General features: G+C 48.8%; 1 protein-coding gene across 1 annotated transcript; it reads right to left on the bottom strand.

Moving 5' to 3' along the window:
• Positions 1 to 203: 203 nt before the first annotated feature.
• On the bottom strand, positions 204 to 1228 carry LOC149343091 (uncharacterized). The gene is made up of 2 exons (XM_089546891.1): positions 280 to 1228; positions 204 to 220 (listed from the first exon to the last, which is right to left on the bottom strand). Exons 1-2 carry the CDS (start codon positions 1226 to 1228, stop codon positions 204 to 206), a joined length of 966 nt encoding a protein of 321 aa, XP_089403017.1.
• Between the last annotated feature and the right edge of the window lie 840 nt (positions 1229 to 2068).

Raw genomic sequence — 2068 nt, 5'->3', positions numbered from 1 at the left:
ATGGTTGCATGACCATGCTGTATGGTTGCTTCAGGCAGCCTAGCCCCTGAAAGACATGTTTGAAATCCTTGAGAGCTTGGTACTCCGAAGCATTTACAGTAGCCACCGTGCGATGGACAAGTCCCAGAGCTTCGCTTGCATCTAGTCCCAGAATGGCTTGACGGCCATTCTTTACAACAAAGAACTTCACGGTGGCGGAAGCGTTACCGATAGTTACTTCCTGTGTCGTTGTTCCGAAGTGATTTATGACACCCCCGGTGTAAGCTCTCAGAACCGCACTTGTGGGCGTTAACTGCTGTGACTCCCGAGTCTTGCGGTACATATAGAATGGTAACAGACTGGCCTGGGACCCGGTGTCTACTTTGAAGCAAATATTTTTTCCGGCAACTTGTGCTTCCACTATCCAGTCTTTGCTGCTTCCTTTTTCAGTTCCCACTTCTAGAATGTCAAAGTCGTCATCGCTGCTGTCTTTACTAACTTGTTCAACTTTAGATAGGCCTTCACAGCAAACCGCGAAGTGGTGAAGTTTTCGACATTCATGGCACTTTTTCCCGTAGGCTGGGCACTGTGTGGGCCTGTGCCGCCGGTTGCACTTTTTGCAACGGTACTGCTTCTTGCAGTCATCACTTCTGCTTCGCGATGGTGGCGCGTGCCTTGAAACAGCATCGACCCTGTCATCCGCGGCTTTCCAGACCTCGTTTCGTTGTGCGAGAGACTCTGCTACCTTGCACAATTCTTCAGCTTTCAGCAACGTTAAAGATTTCTCTCGAAGCATTTTCTCGCGCAGCTTTGAGTTATTCGTGCCAAACACGATCTGATCCCTGATCAGCGAATCATGCTGATCTCCGAAATTGCATTGCGTGGCTTGCTTTTTGAGGTCCCGGACAAACTTTTCGAAAGGTTCTCCATCTGCCTGCTTCCTTGAGCGAAACACATAACGTTCGTGAACTTCGTTGCTCACCTCGGCACAGTAGGACTCGAATTTTCCAACCACTGTTGCGTAATCGTCTTTGATTTCGGCTGCCTCGAACTTGAACGTGTTGAACACGTCGAGCGCTTCATCACCGGCTATGCTCAGCAGGAGTGCGGCTTTTGCAGAATTGCTGCGAGGTTGCTCCTTCGTTGCGGTCGCCTGCAGGAACAGGTCGAATTTCTGCTTGAAACGTTTCCAATTTTCAGAGAGGTTGTCGGTCAGTTGCAAAGGTGGCGGGGCCTTTAGAAGTTCCATAGCTGTCGCAGAATCCCACTTCTGGCACCATGTATCGTGATGTGTGTCGCACTAAGGATAGAGGCAACTACATGGTGGCAGGAACAAGAAGAACAGGAAGGGTTTATTAGCACGCCCTTTTATAGGCGATGGAGGGGGGCGGGGCAGTAGCAGTGCCAAGCGTACAGTTTGCGGTAGCACTGATAAGACAATGCGCTGACACGATAAGGCAGACAGCGCATGCCCGATACAGGAGAGATCACAGTGGATAAAGAAACAAATCCGATTTAGGGTTATCTTAGCTCAAGTCAAGACGAAGGAGGCAAGGGTGGGGTTTGTAATCTGATGGGAAGACAAGCGATTGATTTTCAGGGTAACGATGTTGATTCCAATAGTAGGAAAGGTGCAACAGGCGAGGGCAGAGTAAGGCGGAAAGATGAAGTTAGAACGTTGGAAGTCACAGCGTGCTCGGCTAACTGGAAGCCAATACAGAGGCATTTCTTCAGAAGTGAAATGAGTTCGGTCGCTGGATCCGCATCACTTCCACTAGCTTTGTGGAAACAGTCACAAAATTCCGAGTGTTATGCGATGCCGCCTGTGAATGTTAAGTTCTTGCAACCAAGCTAACAACGCTTTATTACCTTCCTCCACATGCACAAAAAAATCTCTCAGAAATTTTAGGCGCACAAGACTTCCGCTCACAATTGTTTCATTTTGTTTAAAATCTCGTGAGCCTTTCGCAGCGGACCCAGCTCTTGATAGAACAGGTTCGAGGTAAATCAAGTAGTCCACGAAGCGGGCGAGCTGTTAGTCAGTAAAACTTGGGTTGGGCCTAGTTGGTACATGATGTTGTGAAGGTGT

Source organism: Amblyomma mixtum, chromosome 5 (genome assembly GCF_055824585.1).
Source record: "Amblyomma mixtum isolate Tamu chromosome 5, ASM5582458v1, whole genome shotgun sequence".
NCBI classification, from domain to species: domain Eukaryota; kingdom Metazoa; phylum Arthropoda; class Arachnida; order Ixodida; family Ixodidae; genus Amblyomma; species Amblyomma mixtum.
This window is presented reverse-complemented; position numbering and strand designations above follow the sequence as displayed.

What these genes read in the sequence shown, in the direction of transcription:
- LOC149343091 (XM_089546891.1), bottom strand. Translation starts at nt 1,228, where the DNA reads ATGGAACTTCTAAAGGCCCCGCCACCTTTGCAACTGACCGACAACCTC.